The 24,678-nt window shown below is 48.2% G+C and overlaps 1 protein-coding gene across 15 annotated transcripts in view; it reads right to left on the reverse strand.

The window, feature by feature from the left end:
- Nucleotides 1–24,678, reverse strand: part of RBFOX2 (RNA binding fox-1 homolog 2) — a 173,346-nt gene that overhangs the window by 70,303 nt on the left and 78,365 nt on the right. For 2 of the 15 annotated variants that reach the window (XM_030478018.2, XM_030478017.2), the window contains exon 1: nt 16,906–17,090. The exons of 12 other annotated variants lie outside the window; for them this stretch is intronic. In XM_030478018.2, coding sequence (XP_030333878.1) covers nt 16,906–16,908 — 3 coding nt within the window. In that variant the 5' untranslated portion in view covers nt 16,909–17,090. Of the gene's footprint in view, nt 1–16,390; nt 16,602–16,905; nt 17,091–24,678 lie in introns of those variants that run through there. One more of the 15 variants, XM_030478016.1, reaches the window with a different exon arrangement.

Genomic DNA, 24,678 nt, shown 5'->3' on the forward strand with positions numbered 1-24,678 from the left:
GACCCAGTGGCTCAGCAATATTATATCGAGCTGCTCTTGGGGCACAGGGCAGAAGTAATCTGACTAGGCACACTCTTGAAAACAGAAATTTGACAGTTTAAAAACTCGGATCTCTTCCCACAGTTATTTTCCGTTCCAGCAATGCATTCTCCTATCTCCCGCTACTCATTTGTTCCAAGAGGAGTTTTCCATTTTGAAGGAAGCCTCCACTATGTGTCCTGGAAAGCAGAGGTTCTGGAAAGGAGCAAAGGGTCATGGAGAAGCAGCTCACCAGTGCGGCAGCCTGGTACAGCGTGACTACAGTTGTTCAGGCATATGAACAACAAGTAGGATGCCAGAAGCATTGCTACTTTGGTACTTGGCCTCAGCCAGATAAAAAATAAGATACATGCTTCCACATATGAATTTTTTAAAGGGAATTAAGAAACTCAAAAGACAATACAAAAGAGCTGCAAAAAATACCACAAAACCGGAAAAAGCCACATGGCTGTACACTGGAAAATGTGAAAAGCCCAATCTATTTTGCTTATAATTAAAAAAAATAAGTTGCAACTGATTATTTTCTGGAAGAGGAAAAAAAAAGTAGGCACTAATGATATTTAATTTAATGAACAAAGGCATCAAGAAAACCAATAGCCAGAAGCTGAGTCTGATAAATTCAGCTCTGGTAAAAGACACCATTTTATTTTGTTTACTGATTTCTAAATGACAGTCATTAAGTCAGCTGCTGAGAAGAACTCGGTCCTTTCCACCTCTTCATGCCTTCATGCTGAAAACATTATGTCATTCAAAACAGAGGTACCTGAGTGAGACATAATGGCCTATAACGCACATGGCCAGAAGAGACGATCTAAAGCCAGATCTGTAGGAAACACCCTGGAAAGCTAAGAGCTGGTGGCAGTCGATGCACATAAATTAAAGCAGATTAAACTAAGCAGCAGACACATTTATAAGTAAAATGACTTCACCTTATGGAGAGGAACAAGCTATTGAGAAGTATAGGTGCAGTTTCATGTACCACCTAATATGATAAACTACCAACTGGCCTAGGAAGCAGTGGCTCTCCTTCCCTCCCCGGCTGTTGTGAGATCTAAGCATGCCACAGCCATAGCCAGAAAATTAATTCAAACAATAGTTCTCTGGTCATAAACTGAACTGTCTCACTTTATATCTGCCTAAGCACGATGCCCAAAGCGGTGAGGAGGCTGAACATATGGCCAGGGCAGAAACACGAGGGGGACTATTCTTCTCGCAGCAGCACATAGTTACGCTACATTAAGCGCAACTCGAAAACGTACCTGAAAGCCGCTTCATCCCAGAACAAGAGGTTACATGGACATTTAGCATATGTTATTGCCACTACCTGCTTCACTTGTGCTTAACTTTTAGGAGTGTCCCCGTGTAAGCCAATATAAAGCTGGTTTATACACAGTGAATTTGTCAAGTATCTCAGGAAAGATTTCCCCTTTGTAATAAAACCCCTTTAAAGCCTCTTACCCCCAGGCCTTCCAGCTAACGTATGTTTACCAAATTCCTGCTGTAACCACAAACCAGCACAGACTTCTCCCCTACACAGGCCACCTGTGGTAGACTTCTCCCCTACACAGCTCCAAGTCAGCAGAGCATTTGACCATCTTTCAGATGGCTCCTCCTGGTCTGGGGGGGCATTAATGCAGCTCCTCCAGCCCCCTCGCTCAGCAGCATCTTTGGGAGCATGCTGTTCTCCCTTGTCACCACCACATCAACGCCTTGGTCACATAAAACGTGCGTGGGTTTAACAGCAGCGATATACTGAATATTCACATTAAACTACTGCATATTACTGGCAGGCCCACTTTTAAACTGCTCTATTTTACTGAAGCTAGATCGATAAACCTTAAAAGCTAAATTGATATAAGAGCATCTCATTTCAGTGGCACGCCTGTCAGCATCTGCAGATCCATTAATACACTACTGCATGAGTTCCCGTGAAATTTACCCCTCCGTAACTCCCAGCAGACCTCCACCTTCCACAGCCAAGTGCATTAAAAGGTCCTTTTTTTAATTCTCCCCCTCCTCGCTCTGTTTGTCTGCTCACACCTACAGAAAGGCAAGAGAACAGGCTACACAAAACTTAAACCCTTTCATCCAGTCGGTCTCCCCTTCTGTACATCCCCTTTCACGCACACAGTGTCAGGCTAAACAAAGCCGCTCGCTCCAGGATACAGGCCTGGAAAAAAAAGCATTAGCATCTGGCAACCAAGAGCAGCACCCCGGCATACGAGCCTGAGAGCAAACACAAGTCTCTGGCACGAAGAGGAAACACCGAGACGTACGCCTCACTGCTCCTGTCAATCTTGCAGTGGGGGAATGCCCGGTTTTGGGGTTAGCTTTTTTTTTAATGTATTTTTATCATATTACCGAAAGGAAATGCCAGGGACTGCTGCAGCCCCTGTCCCTGGAGGCTCTGCTGCTGCCATCAGGCTGTGCTGCCTTTGCAGCGATGAATATTTAAACAGGGCAATAAATATTTCAGAGCACATTCATCCCGATGAGAAGTCTACTAGCGTAAGAGAGAGGAGGCGACCACGCAGGGCCGGGACCGCTCCCTGCTCTGCCCCTCCGGCTCCCACACCGCCTGCCTGCCCTCCTTCCCCCCAGCCCTCACAGGCACCCGAGGGCCTCAAATATTGATGAGCACAGCTCCGGTTACTTTCCAAACAAGCAAAAACACCTTGAAAAGGTAAAAAGGTGCTCTGCTTCCCAGAGAGGTGCAGAACACAGCTATCGCGTGCTGTGCTCCCGCCAGCCTCTGGTTGTTGGGTGTAGTGCTCACACTCGGAGAGAAAATAATTTGCTTTAAGACCCCACGAGGTCTTAAATCTTTTAATACTGCACCTTGGAAGAGCAAAACCCAAGACCAGCAAACCCAAAAGCTGTCCTAGCACCTGGTCAAGTGAGAAAGCTTGTCTCTTCCCCCCACAACTCCCTCCCTCCGTTTCAGCAATGCATTTACTTGGGCATTCCTTGGTTGCTAGCAGCTCTGCTGGGCTCTCTGTGGGATGCTAACAGATGTATGCAACTTGGCCATCACTGGCATAAATAAAATCTGCTACAAGACAGGTTTAGGGCATAACAGAAAATGCAGTCATTTACTCGGCTGTCATCTGCATGTCGTTCACATACTAAGGGCTATTTTGACTTTTATAGTGCTAAAAGCTTGGGGTTTTAAACTAGGACCTTAGCTATGTTCTCACCTATAAAGAAACTTTTCTTTTTAAAAAAGACAATTCCGGGGTAACTAAAATTTTGCACTAAGTTTCAAAGGAAATCAAAATCACGTATAAGACACTTGTTCTGTATCAAATTTACAGGGCCAAAAACCCCATGGCCATGCTCAAAAATGAACTTTCATACCAGCTTCTACTGCGTATCTCACCAGATTCAAAAGATGCAAGATATTTGCTGGTCACACAATAAATGGAGAAGCCTTCAGAAAAGAGTTAAGCCTACTCTGAGTGAAGGGAAGCCAAAAAGATAACCTCACGTACAGCAGCCAAAGGGTTATCCCTAAGTGACAGGCACAAGCGGCCTGTCCTGGCTAACTGAGCTGCACCAGGGCCGCTCCTTTCCAGGTAAAGGCTGTAATTAATAGTATATAAAAAGAGAGGCATCTCTGCCTTTCCTGGTGCCCACATTTTAAAGGATGATGGTAACTAAATCACAATCTCGAAGTGACACATGCTCTCAAAGGTGCCTCTCGGGCTGTACAAGGAGAAGACACTCCTTGTACCTGGATCCTGGCCCAGCTGAAGATACAAGCTGGGCACCAAATGGCTCAGCCCTGTCACAGCTTGGGCACGGCAGGGCGCGTGCAAGGGTATGCGACAACTCAGCAAGGTCTGCAGATGCACAATCTTGGATTAAACTGCTGAATTCCCCTGCAGTCTCATTTCAGCTGCTTTTAAACCTTTGAAGGGGAACAGCTGGGTCTTTGCTAGGCGCAGAAAGGGCCCTGCAGCACATCAAGAGCGAGCTTCCTACCGCAAGCCTCAACTCCTGCTATTTCATCCACGGTCCTCACGGTGAAGGGAAGAGACCAAGGCAGCATCTGAGTGCCGCACAGCCTGCTCGGGATGGCCAGCTTCCTGCTAATGAAATTTTCTCTCATCCCCTTGCTCTATGCCATGAATTGGCTCCAAAGTGAAGTATTGAACTGTCAAACAGCAAAACCACTCTCCAGATAGCATTTCAAGGAAGAGCAGCTGCCTCCTGAATAGGTGGATCAATCACCTGCCGCCTCCCTCTGTCCCTTCTGAGCGAAGGCTCCTGGGAAGAGCAGCAGCCTCTCTGCTTCAAGACTGGCCATCAGCCACACTGCCAAAAAGATGCTGTTTACGTTAAAAACATAAAATAGCAATCACAGCAGTGTAGTTCAGAGAGTGACAACAATCCCGCTGCTTTGCCAGCAGCAAGTCCCAGGATTTTACACCTCTGCTCCTAACCACAACCCAACTATCCTTCCTCTATCGCTAGGACTAAAGGATCCAGTCAGAAGTCAGACCCAACGTGGCCCAAGAAACACCTTGTGCTTTCCTATCCTATTAACACACCTCACATACAGACGAAGAAAAATATTCTGGAAGATGAGCAATTACCTCACCAAGTAATTTAGAGCAGGAGCCACCATTTTGCAGCAGACATCAAAATAATGAGTGCTCCTCTGCTGACTGTGCAGCTCCCTGTTATTCCCATGATGGGCCATGCTATACCCAGCAGCACACTAACATGCAAAAAAACCCAGGCAAGAATGAAAACATAACGTTTGCTACAGTACAAAAAGTGTTGGGAAGAAAAACAACATTTAATCCTGTGGCTCCCAAGGACCTCTCATGACTCAGAAAACAAATGCAAACAGACGAAAAAGTTAATTTGGATCATATCAGCCCCACTGGCACGCAAAGGGCAGAGCAGGCACCCTACAGAGAGGGAGGGAAAGATTTGCCATAGATCAGGTTACTATCACTGACAGCTGACCTAAACCACCACAAGATTTCAGCAGACTCTGCCAGTTCCTCTAATTTTCAAAGGTGCGACCGCCTCCTTAAAGAAATGGGATGTGTGAAGCACATAACACTGTAACTGAGGTCAGGGAGGAAGGAGATCCTGCAGCACAAGTATGTAAGTGGCCAAGATGTTAATCCGCACTGCTTTAGAACAAGCACAATTAACTGATAACAAGAAGAAAGCAGAAGTGAATTGTTCCTTTGAAGACGTAGAAGTTTCAATCTGAAGCAATGAGGACATAAGGGATCAGAGTCATTTCTCATGAGCCTGAAGCTACTGCATGGAACAGACAGAAGGACAATTGCTGTCCTACAAATGGGCTCCTCTGAAACAGATGTCCCTCTGCAACCCAACACACGCCCGGCTTGGGAAGCCAGAGATCCAGCTCGCTGGATGGACTCTACAGAATCATCCCCCAGATGGAACACCACAGCCCACAGACATACTTCATCACCATCAAATCTGAGAAATGTTCTTCAGCACAAGCCCTCAGCACGTGGTTTTAACTTCACCCCATTTGAAGGGATCTGAACTGCCTTGCTCCGCTGGAAGCAAAGGGTAGGCAACACTGAGAAGTTAGAGGACTAGCCAGGAGATGAACACAAAAAGAGACCAGTGGTCTGTAACCCGTTTTTCTGTTCTGGGTGATCCTTTCCAACTTCATCCACCCAGGCTGGTAAAGCTCATCCCGAACTAAGCATTGTGTCCTACTAAATTTTTTGGAAGAGTTAATGTTTGAAGTGTTAATGACAGCATGAGTAGCAGCCCACAGCAGACAATGTATTTATTGTTACATGAAGTCCCTTCGCTTTGTTAGGCCTTCAAAATGCAGTATAATATTCACAGGAAGACTGATACATGCGAAAAAAAATCCTTTAAATCAATCATTTGAGATGAAAATCGCTCTTATAGCTTCCCCTTGCATGTACAGGACAAGAAACCTTTCCAGAATCCCAGAATTCAGCACCACAGGGCACAAGGACCACCTGCGTTTTACATCTAGGGTCAATCTTAGTTGATCACAGAGGGAATGGTTTGAGCAACTGCCTCTATCTGCTTCTGGTGGGTACTGCTAACATCACACCTAATTAACAGGCTCTTCTCCATGTACTTCAGCAAGAGCAGGACCAACACACATGACCTCACATGGGAGCAGAGGAGCAGCTCACGCAGGCACAGTCCCCGCCGGCACAAAGCTGGGACCGACACAGTTGAGGGCAATTCCCAAACCACTTCCCAGCTGGATTGGCTGCAGGAGGCCTGGCCCCACCCTAACACTCTTCTGCTAGGATTGCCAGAATAGTAGCCAGGAGGCTCATCACAGCTCTGCGTTTAAACCGTGTCAATCAAACACGTTCTTTCCTGCCATCAGCTTCCTTTCTCCTAGATTTAGGCCAGAGAGTATCTCAGAGTAATTGTATGGTGACACACAGAGCCTCAGAGCTAACCTAGAGGCCTACTACACTTTTGAAAGCCACTACAATCCTCCATAAATCCCCTAGAAGAATGAAGTTTACCCTCCTTTATGCTCCTCCAAAACATTCAGAAATTCCTATTACTCAGCTCTAGCTATTCTTCTTCTCCGTGTTACAAATAACCCAGCTCAGAGTTTCCTACCCACCCACTAAAAAAAGCCACCGGCTTACTGAATACTTCTGCTTTAAAGCAGAAGTCTGGCCAGGAGATGTGTTCTTGGCCCCATGGCTGAGCTGCCAGGCAGGACCCTGGCCACCCATCAGTCAGGGAGGCTTGGAGCTGGCAGGCATGGGTCTGAACAGAGCAGTCTGCAGCCTCTGGTGCAGCTTTCTCCCAACTTCTGTGCCACACTTGCAGTAACTCCTGCAGCTCACTGTCAAAACCAATGAAAGAGTATTCCTAACAACAACAACAAAAAAGTCCTGAGAAACCACATGGAGATGAAAAAGACAGTAACATCACTGCCTCTCTTACCTCCTCGCAGCAGGGCTTGTTTCAGGGGAGGACCTTCATTTTGTCTATGACCAAAGTTGCCATCAGGCTGCTCAAAGCTACAGTTTCAGACTTGATGGTATACATGGCTCAGGGATCTTTAATCTGATTTAACCCGATTTACTCAGGTGCAACTCATTGAATAAGTCAAGGCATTTAAGAAGTCTTGTTTTCTGATGGAGCACAGAGATCTCCGCAGTACTTTTTCTGCCTTTCTGAATTCCATGTTACTAGGTAAATTAATTCTCACACCCTTGCAGCATTTTGACCAAAAAAAAGCTTTGAAGATCCAGAGTCCCTCGGAAAATTTTTCTTAGGATGAAGGTTTTCAACTTGCTTTGGATGACCTAAATTCTTTCTGCCACCAAGAGGGTCAGTCCCTCCTTGACTACACCTCTTCATCAGTCACACCGTATGCTCACTCGCAGTCTGTCACCCATGTCCCTGTGAAGGACACTTGGAGCAGGGAACTGTCCCAAGTTCTCACCACAGCCTCCAGTCACCACCTTCCCCAGTACTGTTTCTCACCTCGCTACACTCTTTACCACAGATTGGGCCCATCACGCAGCCTGAAGTGACCCAAAAATCCCACCTCCACCCCCAAACCCAAACCAAACTTATATAAGAAGGACACCCATAAGTACTTTTTCTCCCCGTCCCACTGCTTCGAGACAGGAGACAAGCCTCATCCTGGGAAGAAGGGGGAGGCAGACCAGAGAATGGTTTTGCAAAGCAAATGTAACAACAGTAAACAGCTTCATAACATACAAAGAAAAACAAGAGGAGAAGTTAAAGCAAACTAATCCGCATTAAATACCTGAACACCAAGCAAAGCTATCATACCACAATACCTCATAGTCCAACCAACAGTCAACAAATTAACTAATTCACTAATTTCACCAAATTATCACATTCTTCCTCCTCTCCCTCCAGATTCAGGCTGGAAGGATCCTTTCTAAATTAACACAGATTTAAAACTCCACCTGTTGAAACTCTGAAATCCTTCCCCCTGCTGCCCTTTTTATCTCAACCACATTTTACAAAGCAGGAAGGGACATATGCTGGAAAACAAAAGCCTTTCATGCTCCTGCTCCCTAATATTCCTAAGTACTTCGCATAATTGTTCAGTTTGGATAAGCTTTCATATGCTGCAATTGCAGTAAAATAAGAAAAGCTACAAAGAACAACAAATCAAATTAAGGGCTTCACTCTTCATGAAGAGTGAGACAAAGGAGGACTAGTACTATCCAAGAAATCCAAACTCCTCTCCAAGGCATTTTTAAATCAGTCTTTTTAAGTAATTTAAAGCAGGTTTTGCTATTAGGACTGGAGGGAGAGCGTAAGCTTCAGATAAGGAGCCTCTGTGAGACCCGATAGGTGAATGATGGTCTATGCACTGCATAGGTCAAAACTCTGATTATCTAAATCTTGGTTAATCAAAAGCAATTATCTGAAAGTCAAATATGCCCTCCAAGTCAGACAGCTCAGCGAGACCAGGGCTTATAAAGCACACTGAAATCCTAAACTCCACAGGACCACAACTGCAGAGACTATGAATTTTAAGCAGGATAACTGGGAGGACAGTTCAGAGGGTTTCAACCATACTCAAGACTCCCAGCCTGAGGGCAGTCTTCAGAAGCGGCTAGAAGATTACCCTCGCAATTACTCGGACATTTTTGGTGTCTCCATGCACCCTCAGATTACAGGCTACTTGCAGTGCAATTCCAGTTAGGTATTTAGACACTACTCCGAGTGAAAGTCTCCATTACAGGCACGGCTGGTGGAGCCAGGCTGGCTGATACTTCCCATTGTAAGACCCTGTTTTCAGATTATAATTCTGAGAAACTATCCAAACTGATTTATTTTTTCTATTACCTATAATTTATTTCAGACTTGGTAATTTTTTTTCTTTACTTCAGTCATACCAACCCAACCCGAGAAAGAAGCAGGGGGAGTATTTTGTTTATGATTAAGATTGGGGGGGGGGGAGGGGGGGAGAGAACACACACCACCCCACACACTTTGAAAAGCCTACAAGACTTCGTATTTACCAGAATTTGCATTTTGGGAAGCTATACTTAGCAATCATACTAAAAAGCTACCAAAATCTGACCAACATTATAACAAAACTATGGAAAACTACAGTGCCTGTCTTACATATCAACTAAATCTGCTAGTAAAGCCATATATGACGGTCCAAAAAGACCAGAAACAAGACAGAAAGAAAGAAACCTAGTATGCAAAACCTGCCAAAAAGCAAAGAATTAATCCATTTTTTGGATTTATCATGGAAAGAACAAATAGCGATAACAAGCTTTAAGTTAAATTTTATGGAAGACTTGGCAATGCTTAGAAAGGAAAGGACTTGGACTGTTAAGGCTGGCATTGGCATTGCAAATGCTTTTAAGGCAGGTTACTCGCCATCAGAAATAGGTTAGACATAGTTTATTCTAACAGGAAATAAGAGAGGGTGGCTGGCAGTGCCACTTGCACCCCACTTTCTGTGATTTCATGCTCTTGTTTGGGGGACAAACACAGCTTCAGAGGAGACACCAGCCATGTCAGATCCAGGTCTGAAGATCAGTGACAGCAGGGAGGTGACCAATCTCCTGTACTTTGCACCATCCCCTTTGTAGGGATCTAGTAACGTGGAGTAGCAGTTACCCACCTCAAATTAAAAACAAACAAACAAACAAATCTGGAGGTGTAGTGGGAGCAAAGTAAATTGGGACAAGAAGCCTGAGCGCCAACAGGACAGAGTGATGGAGGGGGGAGTAAAGGGATAGATCAGACAAGTTTGACTGTAATAGGAGCAGAAAAGGCAAACTAAATGAGGAATGCAAGGAGTGGGTGGAGAATTAAAAAGGTACATGACAAGGAGACTGTAGTGAGGACAAGGAGGAGGAGGAGAAGCAGGGAAAGAATAAGCAGACCTAAAAATCAGCTGAGAAAGAACTGAAATGATCATGGTAAAGTAGTGTGCCAAAACACAATGCTGCATAACTGAAGAGGAACGGAGTCAGGGTTAGCATGGACATGGACTTGCATAAGAGAAGCTACTGACCAAAGATCATAAGGAGAAACTGAGAGAAAGAAGACCTGTCTATCCATGATGGACAGCAGAAGTGAGACAGGAAAGGTCATGCAGGAATGGAAGTGAGGGGTAAATGTGCCTTAATGTACACTCCCAAAGCCTAAACCAGAGCCTAATCTTATGAAACGTCACCATTCCTCTGCTGTCAGCAAATACACAAAACCAACTAGCAAACACAGATCGAGCTGGCCTGCACAGAAAATGACAGCTAATTACACATTCAGTGTTAAGTGGCAGAGGTCTGTGGGATGCATCTGGGACAGCCAACCCTGCTACTGATACTTGCAGAGGTCATCATGGTGCCACATATACTGGAGCTGATGGAGACGGGTGGAGGGTTGTCTGGTTTTGCTTTCCTTTCTTGTGGAAAAAAATAGCATGTAATCATGTGATTAAAGACCATCATAAACAGACACAGAAAGAAAGAGAACAATTGAAGGTTTCTTTCCCAACTTAAAATACGGAAATGCCCCAGAATTGAAGTGCCTTCCCACTACCATCTTGATAACTCTCAATTCAGTTTGTGAATAGTATTGCTCAATGGACAGTTTTGCAAAGAAAAATAAGAAGTCAGATATTTTAAACAAAGCACGCTGTTGAACAGGCCCAGCATTTGTCCTATTTTCTTTCATATAGGCAAAGCGCACTCTATTCTTGCAAAAAGCTTTCAGTTGAGCATTTATTGCTCTGTGTTCTGCAAACCCTACAGAACCAGCCTATACATCTCCAGCCCCCACTGGTCGCAGGACAACCTCCAAGAGCCCAGCAAAAAACCATCCTGCATAGCACATGATCATAAATAACTCCACAGGAGCACACCACAATACTTCTGGTAGGAAAGCTAACTGATTCCAAGGAACATGTCAGATAGGAAGACTATGTAACTACACGCTTTTAAACAATATTTGAGAGCAGATTGAGGCAAATTAAGCACCTCCTCCCTGGTACCGAGACCTCCAAGGGATGCCTGTTAGTGAATTCTGTGACTCTGCAGCTGGGAGACAAATAGGTTAAGGATCTCACTGCTAAGGGGCGGCTAACTGCACACATCATCTGCTGAAAATATATCTAAACCAGGAACATCCAGCATTTTACCTGAAGCAGTTAAGACCAGAATCCAGGTCTAAAACCCACCAGACTCCCCACTGCAGCCCCCTTTCGCACTGGTGTTAGAATTTCATAGCAGAAGGCTGGTCAATACTAATTAAGTGCAATGGAGCCATCATGAATTAATAACCTGCAGGGAAAAACATTGCTGGTTTTAAGGGCTTCCCAAGCTTCTCAACTTTCAGCATTTTTTGGTAGCTCACTACAACCTTTTCACCAGTCCAGATACTTCACAATAGTTCTTAAAATAACAATAAACCGGCATGTTAAATTTACACAGCCTTGTCACTCAAGTATCACAGCGTGTACCGTGGCAAACTTAGGCATCCTCATTTCTCAATTCCCAGGTACCCAGGGATAGTTACCTAGTCACCTGCAGAAGAAATGCATTAGGGAGCAGTGAGGTTATTTCTAGGACAGGGACTTAAGGAAATGGCACTGCTGTATCAAGTTCCCTTTGACAACACCATCCTGCCTAGGCAACACAGAATGCACAGCTTCTGCCATCCCAAGGCCGCTCCGCAAGCTCAGTTTGCTTCTATTCCAACTCATCCGAAAGCACTCAGCAAAGGTGGTAAAGAGAAAAGGACTTTAAAAGACACTCACCGGGTTCTGACAGGCCCCACTGATTTTTAAGCCCTTAAGAACAAGCCCTTCTCACCCAGCTGTTAAATCTCTAAGCATTACAACTGTTACAGACACAACCCATAGGCCCACCTTGAGCAACCATGTCCTTACACAAGGTAAAGTGAGCCGCAGATCTGCCCTTCAATTCCCAGGGGAGATTCTCCTGGAGAAGTGACTGGCCAGGATTCCTCTCACACAAACCTTTGCTGCTGATATGGTGTGTGCAGCACTAAAACAAAATCCTATGATAAACAGAAGGGAAGCAAAAACTAGGGGACAGGCGTAGGCTCAGAGCCAGGTACCAAAGCAACACAAGGTACCAACCAAGAAAGAGGAAGAGCACAAGTCCGTGGACAGAGAAGAGAGTGATCCTATTCAGACTGCTCACACAAGTTTGCAAGAGTAACACCAAACCGAGGAGCAAAAAGCAAGGACACTCAGCTTGAAAGGAAAAGGAGATGCAAGCCTCAAAGCAATGAAAAGGGACAGGGGAATAGTGGTAGTTCCTGAGAGAAGTCAGAGAGCAAAAAAGAAAGCCTACAACTATGCAGAGAAAATGCTCTTTTTTTAAAAAACTGATTATTTCTTTTAGGGCAGCAGGGGAATCCTGCAGCATCCAGCTTGCCTGGAGGGGAACAGATCCTAAAGCAGACATAAGGGGACGGGAGGCGGGAGGCTGTGCTGGGACTCAGTCTCCCTTGCAGACAGTTCAAACAAAGGAGGACGGTCTCCTATAATGGGATGCATTGTACAATTTTAGCTAGCACAAGGTGCCTGTAGTGACAGGGCTCCCCATCTCCTGTCTTCTACCCCCTCCTGCCCCCCCACAACATGCACCCCCTGCAAGATCCCAACATGGAGCGTAGACAAAGATCCGTTTTATCACACCATTACTGTAACAGGAGGTAGAGAAAGATAGGGAAAGGGAATGAGGCAGAGGAACGAAAAGGAGACAGAGAGGCCTTTAATGAGTCAGCCGCTGCTCTGATTTAAATAAGATCTCCATTTAAGGAGCTCTGCCTTTGGTTTTGTGGGGTTTTTTTCCAATTAAAAAAAATAATCAGTGACTGAGCGAGTAACTTTTGGCTGCACAAGGTTGTCTCACAGCTAGACACGGGGTCTGGGAGGGAAGGGGTTATAGAAGGGGGAAGGGAAAGGGAAGAAAATCTCTGGAAAAAATGAGGCTGCTTGCTGGTTCATTTTAACAAGGACATAAATTAGCCTCAAAGCCACAAACGCCATCACCTCCCCGAGCCTTGGGCAGAGCGTAGCAAGTCAAACACGTGCCAAGATAAACGGCGCTGGCTGGAGCCTCTGAGGGGTGCTGGAGGGGGACACGAGGGGGCATGCTGGCAGGCAGGGCAGCAAAGATGCTTCAGATGGTGCCACAAAATGGAGACTGGTGATCCTACAGCTGCACAAAAGGGGACCTTCAGATGTTCCTGCCTACACCCACATCAAAAGCTGGGAACTCAAGGCAGAAGAGAAGAGGGAAAACAGGGTGCTGCAGTTGGAAAATAGCAGCTCTCCCCAGTCCGACTTAATTACCACAAGCAATCCTTCGTCCTCCTCTTCCGATCTTGGAAGAAGGCCCGCCGGCAGGCAGCAGCCCAGGTGAAAGGCTCCATCGGCGGCAGCAGGGAGGGGAGCAGACAATGGCAGGGGGATTCATTACAAAGGCATACATACATACACACACACACATGCTTGCTTGGCACTGCCGGCTGCCACATGGGCTGGCGGGACTCCTTAAGGAGGCAGCAGCTCCCTTCCCGCTCTCCGAGATGCTCAACACCTTCCCCCTCTCCCAGCCCTGATGGGAAACAGATTCGGAGGAAAACGCCAGCAAGGCACTGGGCTGTCCAAGAAAGGGAGGGCTTTGTGCTCCACGCAAGCCAGCAACCTCACCATGCACCACACAGAGAAAAAGCCTTTTAGCGTATAATTCCCGTCCACCAAAGACTCTCTCTTTTATCTGCAATTAGCACATGATGTACCGGGCCTCGTTTAACACTCATTTTCACTGATTTAGGATTAAGGGGGATAAGACGAGGGTACTTTCTGTTAATGAATCCGAGCTCTTGCTCTCATTAGCAATTTCGCTTTCCTCCTTTTCAAGCATGTTTCTACCTTCCAGCATTTCCCATTTCTTCCCATCACTGTTTCAAGTCTTCCCACCCCACACACCCCCATTTATTTTGTTTTACCAGCCCCACATGCCTATACAGAAGCTGATATCCCCGATTTCCAAGGAAGATGCTCCCTAAAACCCAGCAGAGCACAGACCAGGCAGGCAACGTTCTCTAGAAACTGAACCAAACAGAGCAAAAGCCTGTAGCAATGTTGAATTCATTCAGTGGCAATTACCAGCTTAACATACCAACAGCATTTACTTCTCATAAATGAGACAGAGCCCCAGTGAAATAAGTTCACAGGTTGTGAGTAAGGCCACTCCACTGCTTCACACAGCACTGCGGAATGAGAGTAACACTGCTCTGGATACTGCCCTGGATGTGCCAGGCTCCTCCAGCCTCAAAATCAGCCAAACCAGCGGTGAAGTGCTGCTAAGGACCAGTCTACAAGCCAAATGCTCCCCCTGAAAGCAGCAGCACTATGCTACAGCTAAACTCACCTTCGCTCTCTTCCCCAACTCCACATGAAAGGGCCATCCATAGTTCATGCAGAGACCCCAACTGAGACACGGCCAGAGCTCTCCTCCCCTGCTGGTTACTTTAATATGCATCTTCTTCAGCATCAGCATACAAATAGGTAGCACAAATCCTAAAAAGCTATCCTCGACAGTACATACTTTTAAGACAATCATAACTCAAGGTCAACCAATACTAATGATGCATGGTCTCAGTGCCTCCTTTCCAACGTCAGTAAATTAACAATTTCTGTGGAAGACTAATTTCCCTGAAGTCTATTAGGATGTCCCGAACCTTTAAATGAGTTTATACACCCTCCCCTGTTTCAGCCAGTGCTCCAGCAGGGTCCCATCCTTCCCAGCTCCATACGTCTCCAAATCAATCAGCTTGTGCTTCAGGGTGCTCAGTCCTAGGCATGCACAAACTACACACACTTTTGTACCGGTGACCCAGGCATCTTTCTCACTGCACACATGGAGGTTATGTGGGTAACAGTTGTGGACGATAGCACATTGCAATACACAGCTGTGCAGAACAACTCTCTGGAACGTGCACGTGCCAGCCTGCAGCTTAGGGGCATACACCTCCATCTAACCAGGCACAGGAATACACAAATGGACCCTGACTGCAGAGACATGGCTTTTCAGCATCATTCACTCAACTAAATATAGGTACAGAAAGCCTCAGGAGATTTCTGCGGAGCTCCTCTGTCTCAAAACAGAAAGCCTTGGTCCAGATAAAAAAGGAATCAGCAACGGAATGGACTAAATAGCAGAAGGTGGGGCTTTGGAGCCTGGGAAGATACCTTAAGAGTGGACAGAGACCTATTTTTCAGCCGCTGACAATCAACACAAGATGAGAGACGGAAAGGGTCAAAGCGGGTGTCACTCCTTACAGCAGATTCACTCCGAGCCAGGGACCCACAAAAGCACTGCCCCTCGCAGTGGGACATGCAGGATCTTGGCAGCGGCTAACGGAGGGGGATTCAGCCAGGGCTAAAGAAAGCCAAGATGACAATATGCGCCTAGCCTAAAAACCTGCAAAGCTCTGAAAGAAAACAGGGCTTGTGAAACCCAGATCCGAGGAAAAGTTCCTTCCGAGAGTCCTTCCCTCCACCCCCTTTGGGAATATCCCCCAAAGGTTTCCAGCTCCGCAAGGCACTGCGGGGGCATTATATAATGCCTAACTCCCAAGGATTCCAGCTCTGTGATGCCACTCTCCTCCTCCTCCCCACTTTGCCCCCTCCCTCCGGTGGCAACTTGCAGATGCCAAGCCAAAAAAAAGAGAGAAATATTTAAGAATCCCAAACCTTACGGCAGCCTTAAAAGGCATAAATGTCCGATAAAACCCCGCTGCGAGGCAGGGGAAGCGCGATGGCCCCTGCAGCTGGGTGCGCTCCCAGGAAACGTCAGCCGCTTTCCCTCGGGAAGAGACGGGCAGCCCCACGCCTACAGCTACCTACAAGGGCTTCCCAGCCCTCCCGGTGACCGCAGCCGGATGGAGCAATGCCTAGGAAGACGGTTACCTTCGGGATCGCTTGTTCAAAGCCGGGTTCAACCCGACTCGGGAGCGGGGGCACCCGTACCCCTCACGCACCTCTTCTCCATAGAGGGCACTGCGAGGCTGCTGCGGGCAGGGGGACTGCGGGAACCCCTTCCCCAAAGTGCCCTGCCCGGGTCCCCGGCACGGCGGGGCTCCCTCCCGCCCTAGCACCGGGCTGGGGCGGCGCGGAGCCGCGGTCGCCCCGGGGGAGGCGGCGGGGCAGCCCCGCTGCCGGTCGCTCCGCTCCGCACCGCTCCTCACCGCACCGGACCGGACCCCCCGCTCCCCGCCAGACAAAGCCGGGCAGGCAGCCGCCGCGGCGCGGCACCGGCAGCCCGGCCCGCCCGCTTTACCTTACCTGAGTTACCATTTTCTTTTTCTCCATAAACCAAAATGGGGGAGCCCGGTCGCGGAGGGGAGAAAGAAATAAAGGGGGGGGGGAATAAAATAAAATACTAATAAAACCGTAAAAAGCAGCAGCCCCGTGGAGGCGGGCGGCGGCGGGTGCCTGCGCTGCGCTGCCTCGCCGGCGCGGTGCCCCCCGAGCCCTTTTTCCTCCCTTTCTTCTCCCGTGTTCCTCCCTCTCTTCCCCCTCCCTCCCGGGCGCCGCTCCCCCCGCCACCCCCCCGGCTCGGCCAGATGGCTGCGGGAAGCGCCGCCCCGAATGCCGAAGGTAATTAATGCGAGTCGGGACCGCCCCGCCCCGCCCGCAGCCCCGGCGAGGCGCTCCCCGCCTGCCCGCCGGGAGGGACACCCCGCAACGGGGAGCGAGGGGCTCGGCCGACGCTTCCAGACGCGAGCCGCAAACAAAAGCGAAGGTGGCCCCCGCGCCGCTGCCGGCCCGGCAGGACCGCAGGGCTCGGCCGCACCTACCATCGCCCGCGGCCCGGTGTGGCGGGCAGGCCCCGGCCGCCCGGCCCTCAGCAGGCGGCAGGGAGCATCTCCCGGCAGGAGGATGCTCGGGAGGGAGCTGTCAGTTTGGCACACACCTCCCTCCTGCCACAAAGGGGAGAGAGAACGCGTGGGTTACACGGTGCTGCGTCGGCTGAACCGGAAGCAGTCACAGTGCCAGGATCTGCATTTCTTTCATCATAAAAGCTGGACTCCTTCCCGGCTTTGCTTTTTTTTCCTCCCCCCTCTCCCATTTATCTTCAGTAAGCATCTGGCCCTTAACACCTGAGCACGCCACGGTTGGCCGCGTTTGTTCTCCCGGCGACCCCGCAGAACAGAATAGATACACTGCCACCCCACTTGGCAGGCGGGATCCAAGATGCGCTGAGTGATTTGTCCCAACATCGCACCCGCAGAAACCCACGGAGAGGGCCAAGCGCAGGGCTGGCAATGCCTCAGTTAGACAAGAGGGCTGTGCTGATGCTCCAGCGCTCATGACACAGAGAGAAAACCAGAGGGGCAACATGCCTGAGCTGATGCGTCGCTACTTGACACTTGGTACTCAAGAGACTCCCCACAGGCTTTATCAGCAGAAAAGCCAAATTACGGTGCAGGAACACTTTGCATATGCCTTGGGGTACATGGTCTAGTGTGAGGTGTCCCTGCCCATGGCAGGGCAGTTGGAACTACATGACCTTAAGGTCCTTTCCAACCCAAACCATTCTGTGATTCTATGATTCTGTGTTTCTGTGTGCTCTCCGTCCCATGAATATGCCCAGTTATAATTTACACTGGTTTTGCTTGATGGCTTTCTGCTACCGTGCTGCTCTCCAGGCAGCCTGTGCTGACCCACAGTGCTTTTCAGTTTCCCAATCTCACTCCCTGCCAACTGACCTCTGGCTCCCTCCCTCCCTTCCCCTTTCTCTCCTAATTCAGGAGGCGGTCAGCAGGAACACACAGTCCAGCCCAGCTGACACTCTCGTGGCGAGAAAGCCCAAGCCCAAGACACCAGCAAGCCCTTAACCTCCCACCAACTACAGGTTTACAGGCAGTACTGCAAAACCAGAGAAAGTACTGGATTGTCTGGATTAGTTTTTTTTTTCTCTCCTCCCCTATTACAAACCTGAGATTCTGGAGCACGATTCTGGGTCAAATGTAAATTCCATCTCAAAGCAGCAAAAAACACAGTGACCTCCTTATAGCTTTGCCATGACAAAACACCAGGTTTCAGCAATGTGCATCTCATTCACCAGACCTCTGCAAATCACAGAATGGTTTGGGTTGGAAAGGACCTTAAGATCATCTAGTTCCAGCCCCCCTGCCATGGGCAGGGAGCGACACCTCGCACTGGACCATGTCACCCAAGGCTCTATCCAACCTGGCCCTGAATGCCTGAATGCCCTGCCAGGGATGGAGCATTTACAACTCCCTTGGGCAGCGTGTTCCAGTGCCTCACCACCCTCACAGTAAAGAATTTCTTCCTTAGATCTAACCTGAACTTCGCCTGTTTCAGTTTGAACCCATCACCCCTTGTCTTATCGCTACAGTCCCTGATGAGTCCCTCTCCAGCATCCTTGTAGGCCTCCTTCAGATAAAAGTCACTCAGGACAATCTCCTGACTCTCTCCACTTAAACTAACTACTACGTTCACTCAGTCTCCTCTGTCCCACACGGTGGCACTTCTTGTCCCAGATCTAGGGCTGTAGCACTGACCTTCGAGGCAGAGAGGCAACATGCTACCATCATCTCACCACTGTTAACCAGGATAGCATCATTTCTAATCCATTTTGGCCTTCACCTTAGGAGCCTCTAGAAGTATTTGCCATCAAGAAGAATCTTCCAAGGAAAAAGAGGTGCCTAGCCACATGCTGAACCCTCACTTGCACCACCCAGTTGGTACAACTGCTTTGCTCATGTGCCAGCAGAGTGGGAATTCCCTTCAGTGTGATCTACTGCTGGTCTCTCTCTTTCATCTCCATTGTAGGCCAGAAAGCATCTCCTCCCCCATGCTTGGAATATATCCACCTTTTCTCCCATTTAGTGAAAGATAAGCCCCGATTTCCAATGAGGTGCTGAGGCAACAAGAAACGCAGGTCTGCAGGAGCTCTGATTGCCGCAAAACCAGCTGAAATTAACATCGCATAGAGAGTTTCCAAAGCTTCAAGAATACCATGGAAAACATGACCAGACTTGAGAACATTTAACGTCTTTGTTGTCTTGGGCTCTACTGGAGCCCACAAAGCAACACCTGATAATGAACACGAGTGATAAAATTAATTGGTGAATCTGTGCAACTCATCCTTCCTCGCTGAGGGTTTAGATGTTGTCTCATGGCCAAGAGATGTAAGTTTGGTGGGCCTCCACTTCTCCTACATGCAAATCATGGAACCATGGCCCAATTAAACCACCACCGTTTGCCACCCTCTATGAGGATAACCAAAGACTCAAACCGCAGAACATGCTGCTGAAAGCAACGGAGAAGCAGTAGAGCTGAAGGCTGGAAGCCTGAAGAAGGTACGGCTTAGAGCCATGAGATCATCCCTTCCTACTTACTGCATTTATTCAAACAGCAGCATATTCAGAAGGGCTCTATAGATGCCAATGCTTACGAGTTCTCATGACTTCTCGTGCATCACAGGCACATATGCTTTGAAAGCTCATTACCATGCTGTCGAAGTAGCCTTCTGAAATAACTGTGGGCACATTTAACTAGTCTGCCTCTGCAGTGCCAGGGCACTGCGTATCATCTCTATCATGCCAGGCAAAGCTCATTGCTCCCACCTGAGCACATCTGCGCCGCTTTTATATTCCCTTTTGTTTTCACCTGATGTACGTGATGGTTTTTGGTTAGCTCCTACCATTCAAATCCTAACTGAAAATAAGCTGGAGAAGGATGTTTATGCAGCAGGCGACAGGATGAGGCCACTGAAATCACACTGGTGAGAGCACAGATGAAGAACTAACCTCTAGTTTGACAAAGTGATCTTCATGTACCCAATGTACTAAGCTTTCAAATACTTGTGTTAGTTTAACACTCATAGGACCCATGGAAATGGAGATGAGGAGAGGAGGAGAGGAGAGGAGGACAGGAGGCCAGACCACAAGTACTCTGCTTTAGTGAGTTTCAGGATTTGTTTTCCTTTTTCTTTTGCTATGCCCCTTTGCTGCTAGGGTGGAAAGAAAGCACAGTCTTCGATTTTAACATCCCATTACCTGCATTTCTGTGCTGGCTCAAGTTTAGATGGAGCAAACCTGCCAGCTGGATCAAGGCCAAAGGGAGGGAGAAAAAAGTTTCAAGTGCAAAGAACCAATTTATCAGGAACAAATCTTAACAACCAAAAGACACACTTCTGTTGGTGGATTCTATTCATGTGCGTAATAAAACCCCTGGTACAAGGTAACCTAACAAAACACTCTTTAGTGGCTATCTGATGTATCTCGGGGTAGATAATCTTCAACCGCTAGTCTACGTTTCACGTTTTCTGGATAAATTTGGTGCCTGCGAGGACAAGGAATGCTGACACTGAATAGCCAAGGACTGTTCAGAGAACATCGTCTTTCACTTGGCTCCAAAAGTATTTGAGCCTGACCTATGGCCTCTGGCTTCTCCAGGACTCCACACGCCGGGCCAGCAAATCTCACGTGTGCTCCAAATATAGCCCCCTCCCCCAGCAGTGGCTGCAATACAGGCTTTGCCCTGCCCTGAGCACTGCTCTCAAACCCACCCATCCCTATCGCCCTACACATCCTTGCTGGCCCTCCAAAAGCAAAACGGTGACAAGAGAGACTTTGTCAGAGGTTTTGTGGGTGGTTTCAGAGCTAGGAGGAGGAAAATAGGTGAGGAGCTGCTCTGGGTGGCTCGCCATCCCCGCGGGACAGACTGCAGTCACACGTACAAGTCACATGCGACCGGACAACGCAGTAAGGCATGCAACAACACACTAGTTTGCAGAGCATGGCATTGCTGTCAGGTCAACCCCCTACAAACAAACAAACAAAATGAACAAAAAAGCCAAAAATGCAAACCAAAACACACAGGTCTCAAACGACACAGACTTTGGAGTTAACGTGTCAAATGGTACTGCTCACGTACAGGAGCCTCAAAGCCCTCTGAACCTCTGGGCTGCCTCCAAGCCTCTGGGCTGCCAAGGCCTGGGATGCACCAAGCCAAGGAGCCCAGCACGGAAGCAGTGTCCTTCTGGAGCTTATGTGCCCAAAGAATACACAGAGCAAACACCAAGACTCTGTATCACCACAGTCCTTTTGCTTACCTGGACGACTGGGTATTGGTAATCCATACAATACACACCATACATAGCCAAAGATCCTCCAGCTAAAGGCCAAATGGACACAGGACTGGAAGCTTCAAACCTGAGTCTCCGTCTTTCAGCCTTGTGGGAAGGACTCTGGCAGCCCTGCGCAGTGCTTGGCTCGGGCCTCTGGGGCCACTCAGGTTGACACTAGCTCAGCTGAAAATAAAAAGGAGCTGCCTGGCTCAGCTCAGCTCAGCTCAGCCCCTCTCTTCTGGGATCCAGCGAGGCAGCGCTCAACCATAGGCGGCAGAGGCTCCTAAAATTAGAAATCCCCTACTGAAAATGACCCTGCAAGCCTCGACTGAGGAGCGTCCTGCGACTCCTGGGCAGCAAACGGAGTGACTGCCGGGAAGAGGGGGACACGGGATCTTCGCAGCCACTGCCGCCGGGGATGGGAGGAAGCAGGCAGCATTTAGGATCTGAAAAGAGCATATGTTCTGGGCTCTAGGTGCGTCAGAGGGAACACTCCCAATCCAGGACAGGGAAAAACATATGGGACTCCACTCCTCCCCCACCCTCATACCCTTCTTGCTGTCCTCGGCAGGGACAGGTGCTGGGATTAGCATAGTAAAACCCTTTGGTGCTGGGGAGGGAGGGAGAGAGGAGAAGCCACATTGATATCTCGCGCTGAAGGGATCTCTTTCACGAGGGAGTATGCGCCCGGATCGCTTAACACTCGTTCCTCCCTCCCTCCCTCCACACGAGGCAGGCAGGGACAGCTGCCGGAACCGGCTGGCGGGGGGGAGCCGGGCCCCGGGATGGCCCCCAACACCCCAGCCTTGCACCGACGGGTTGCCCCCCTCAGCTGTTCCAGTCAAACTGGGGGTGGATGGGGGATTAACTCTGCCCCCGGGGACAGTGAGCAGTGGGGAGAAGGGGGCAAGGCTGGGCAGGGCCAGTTGTTGTACCCGTTTTAGGAAGCCTGGCCTCCCCATTCCCAGGCAGGAATCTGCTCCCTGAGCGACGGGGACAGATGGGGAGCTACTCGGGCAGAGGCCTGCAGGCTCACCCCGCCAGCCCTGCGTGCCAGGCGCGCTACCGGACACCCGAGAGCCCGCTGATGGTTCTTAGAAGACACACCATGGCCAGGGGGTGCCGGGGGGGCCCCACCTCCCATAGCAGAGCGCATGAGGTTTCACCCATCACTATACCGAACCACACCAGGCTCCCAAACAGTTAACCAGGTTGGACGGGGCTTGGAGCAACCTCGTCTAGTGGAAGGAGTCCCCGCCCATGGCAGGGGGTTGGAACTGGATGAGCTTTAAGGTCCCTTCCAACCCAAACCATTATATTGATTAACAGCCCAAAACCACAACAGATTCCCACCTTCCTCCAAAGGACAGCAGTGATAAACCCTTTCCCTCCAAGGTTTCAAAAATAAGGATGTTACAGTGATCAGGCCCAAGAAGGGCTATGCGAATTTCCCTTTATCCCCCATTTTAAATCCATACAGTTGAGGTTTCTTTTCATTTTCAGTCTTTAACTTTTTTGTAGTGCTGCTGTGCACCACTAAACAGCTACCTCAGCCTAGCACTGGGGTAGCTGCCTTTCCACCATTACTGATCATTTCCTCCCCCTCCAAAACAGTTAAAACTTAAGATTTATTTTTTCCTTCAAGAGATTAAATATGTGGATGATCTTTTAGTACAATTTGCATCTGCGGCAGTTTGTAATTAAGGTAAGGGGTGCCTAATCCACAGGCCTCTGACCCAGCCAGCCCGGCAGCACAGCCCGGCTCATCCTCTGCTCCCACTGCCCTTTCTTTCCGAGATGCCTGGGGAAAGGACAGCTACGAGCTGGGTGAGTGGTTACAGCAGCTGCCACCCACTCTCATCATCTTTCCTAGGGCCACAGGGCCGCTGCTTCCTTACAAAAGGAGCACGGCCAATTTGGGGACTATAAAGCATGACATTTCTGCATCCAAAAAAAGTTTCTATAGCCATTGTTTCTGTGTGAGGATTTGCAGAGAGAGAGAGAAATTAATTGCCCTTAAATGGGAAAGCAGCTATGCTTCTAGAGCCCTTCACTGCGGAAAAAGGATGAGGCTCCCACAAGGAACTTCCATCTCGTACTGCCTTTGGCCAGTTTATTTTGCCCCAGACCCAAACGGGCTTTCTGGAGCTCGCATTATGCCTCCTCCTCACCTTCAGAGAGCTGTTTGGCCACCTCTCAGCACTCCCCCTGCAAGCCTGGCTTTGGGGCACAGAGAGTATCTGGTTTCCTCTGAACGTCCAATACTTTTATTTTTCCCCTTTCTTTCTGTAACAACATGTTCAAATAGGTGCCTGCCCTTCATTCTTTTGCATAGCTCATTACTATGCACTCAGGCAATTTAGTATCTCCAATAACATCTTTTTATGAAAAGGTATTAATTTAGAAAAAAAAAAAAGTCTTTTCCACAGCCTGTTTTTGATACTCCATATTACTGCCCCAGGTCTTAAAACCAAATCCCTAACTAAGTTAAAAAACCTTACATTTATTTCACAACCCAATTCTTGTCATTTCCAACCGGGCCTCAGGGGAATAAACATTTCCAAATCCTACTGCAGATATCTTACCATCTATAAATAACCAACACACAAGCAAACCAAAACAAGGAGGGGGAGCCAGGAGCATCACCTAAGCTCCTCTGTGTTTTAACTACAGATCCAGATAGAACTGCCATGCTTTAAAGTTTCTGATGCAGATTTAAGTATCCTGTGTTAACCAGCACTAAGATACTTGGGTGACACTTCAGTAACAAAGCATCACAGCTACTGTGTGCAGGAAGTTAAAAAATTAAAATTAAACGACAAAAACTAGTTTTAAAGTTGTATGTGCCAGGATGGATACAGCAGGACTTTACTGACCAGTAATAAACTACTGAATTTTCTGCAAGGCTGGCCATTATGGCTGCTTTACTACTACACACTGACTTGCAACAAATATTAGTCAAATACAGGATGGCGCTGCACTCCATAATTTTATTTGGAGATAAAGGCCCAACTACATTACCATATAACCTGCTATGCACATGCATTTCCAGTAACACAAGTTAGGTAACTGTTATAAAATCATACCCTTGTTCCTGCAAATGCTTACTCATATGAATAAATTTAGAATTACAGAAATATTAAGACTGGAAAAGACCTCCTGACAGAATCAGATCAAATGCTATCATACGTCATCTAATCTTTTTATTATAAATTTATCACGCTACATCTTAGAACTGGGTTTTGCAGCTACACAACCCCAGCCAAAGGCTGCTCTAGAACCGCACTCCCCAGCAGCTGGGATCTGTACTCGCCTCCAGCTTAACGTTATTCCTGAGCGGTTTCTGCTTGTTCTTTTGCCAGTTCTGTCCTCTGGCTTAACCATATTTTCTCTATGTCTTATAATTAACCTTCCTCAAATATCCCCTCTCTACCCATCTAAACCAGCAGCTGTTCCAGTCTTTTGTCGT

The sequence above is a fragment of the Strigops habroptila genome, chromosome 3 (assembly GCF_004027225.2).
Source record: "Strigops habroptila isolate Jane chromosome 3, bStrHab1.2.pri, whole genome shotgun sequence".
NCBI lineage: Eukaryota > Metazoa > Chordata > Aves > Psittaciformes > Psittacidae > Strigops > Strigops habroptila.